The sequence below is a fragment of the Mus caroli genome, chromosome 9, assembly GCF_900094665.2.
Source record: "Mus caroli chromosome 9, CAROLI_EIJ_v1.1, whole genome shotgun sequence".
Taxonomy (NCBI): domain Eukaryota; kingdom Metazoa; phylum Chordata; class Mammalia; order Rodentia; family Muridae; genus Mus; species Mus caroli.
The window spans coordinates 83080645-83082323 of record NC_034578.1 but is presented as its reverse complement, the minus strand read 5'-3'; the positions used below and the strand labels follow the sequence as shown (position 1 = coordinate 83082323).

Below are 1679 nucleotides of genomic sequence, written 5' to 3'. Positions count from 1 at the left end.
GGCAAGGCTGAGACAGACGAATCCCCAAGATTTCTGGCCAGCCATTCCCCAGTTTCAGTGAGGAGACTGAAAAATAAACGGTAGAAAATAAGAGAAGAGGACAGGGGCTGGAGAGATGGCTCAGCAGTTAAGAGCACTGATTGCTCTTCCAGAGGTCCTGAGTTCAATTCCCAGCAACCACATGGTAGCTCACAGCCATCTGTAGTGGGATCTGATGGCCTCTTCTGGTGTGTCTGAAGACAGCTACAGTGCACTTATATATTCAAAAAAAAAAAAAAAAAAAAAAAGGACACCTGAGGCCACCCTATGGCTTTCTGGCTTTCACATGCACAGGTGTATATGGATGTCTCTATATATGTGCACACACGCAAACATATAGCCACAGTGCCTCCACATTGTCCTATTCTTTGTAATTTTATGTACCAGTGATTTCTAGAAAAATGATTTTTGAAATTAAAAACACTTGTATGAGAGTTTCTAATTGATAGGTACTATTTAATTGTTTGTTTGAGCATACACGTGAAAACACTTGCTAATGTTTACCTCCGAGAGCAACGTCAGTGCATGGACGCTATATACAGAAGGAGTTATGTTTGAGGTCTCCATTGCAGGGGAGAGCATATCTAAGTAAGAGAAAAGACAGGACATAGTGATTAGTATTTTCTCACTGAAAAAAAATACTAGCTAGTAATAATAATAATAATTTTTAAAAAAGGATGAGCTTATGCTACAGGGCTAACTAACACTGCTTAGTAAATATATGCTGAGAGAATAAGAGTACAGAGCAATACCTTCAACATCAGACTCTAAATTGGTTCCATCCACCACTATTTTGGGAGAAGGCTTAACTTCCAGGTTCCGTCGGAGCCATGTTGTCTGTTCCAGAGAGGAACCAGCAATTGCACCAATAGCATCCACTATTTTGTGAGTCACATCCTAGAGAAACAAGGAAGAATGAGGTTTGTGCACACACAGAAAATGAGCTAACACAGTCATAAAGGACATCACAGGTTATTTTATATGACTCCTAATTTTAACTTTTAATTTTGGTAACAACCTTGAATTCAGAATGCCTTACCTGAAGGTCTCTTTGGTCCTTTTTATTTTCCAAACTAGGGTTTTTCATAATAAACTCATTCAAAACCCTGTAAGAGCCATTAAAAAAAAGTTACCAGCCCAAAGAAAATGAAAATAATGTCACAAAAATTTTTGTAGTGTTTTCTGATAGTTAACATTTATGCATTTATAGGAACTCTCAACTGGAAGAAATCCAGATGTCTTGCAATAACAGCAGGAGAATCTGTGGCTAAGATGCTAAACAGTAATGATAATGAATCATACTTGATATTTTCTGTACTTTAGCCCCCATGCCAGGGTCTCTTGAATCTAGTGCTATAAGTGACTTTCCTCATGTCTAGAANGCTGAGCAAATCACTATCCACTTCAATGCCATATGTAACTGGCCAGGCACTNTTCTAAGAATTTAATAAATATTAACTCTTTTAATCCTCTTAACAAGCTTATGAAATAGGCACTATTTCTGTTTCCATTCTACAGAGAAAAAGTTAAATGACGGAGCTGAAGGTCATATCTAAGTAAAGGAGCTGAGGTTTGAGTACAGGGAGGAGCCTGTTAACTACCTAATATCCTCAGCACTTCTTTTATTTTTTAAAATTTTT

The 1679-nt window shown here is 37.6% G+C and overlaps 1 protein-coding gene across 1 annotated transcript in view; it reads right to left on the bottom strand.

The window, feature by feature from the left end:
- The window catches only part of Dop1a (DOP1 leucine zipper like protein A), a 72207-nt gene that overhangs the window by 17260 nt on the left and 53268 nt on the right, over positions 1-1679 (bottom strand). The window contains exons 25-27 of the mRNA XM_021171895.2: positions 1079-1145; positions 792-936; positions 544-623 (exon numbers count right to left, since the gene is read on the bottom strand). Of these exons, the coding sequence (XP_021027554.1) occupies positions 544-623; positions 792-936; positions 1079-1145 (292 nt within the window). The remainder of the gene's footprint in view (positions 1-543; positions 624-791; positions 937-1078; positions 1146-1679) is intronic.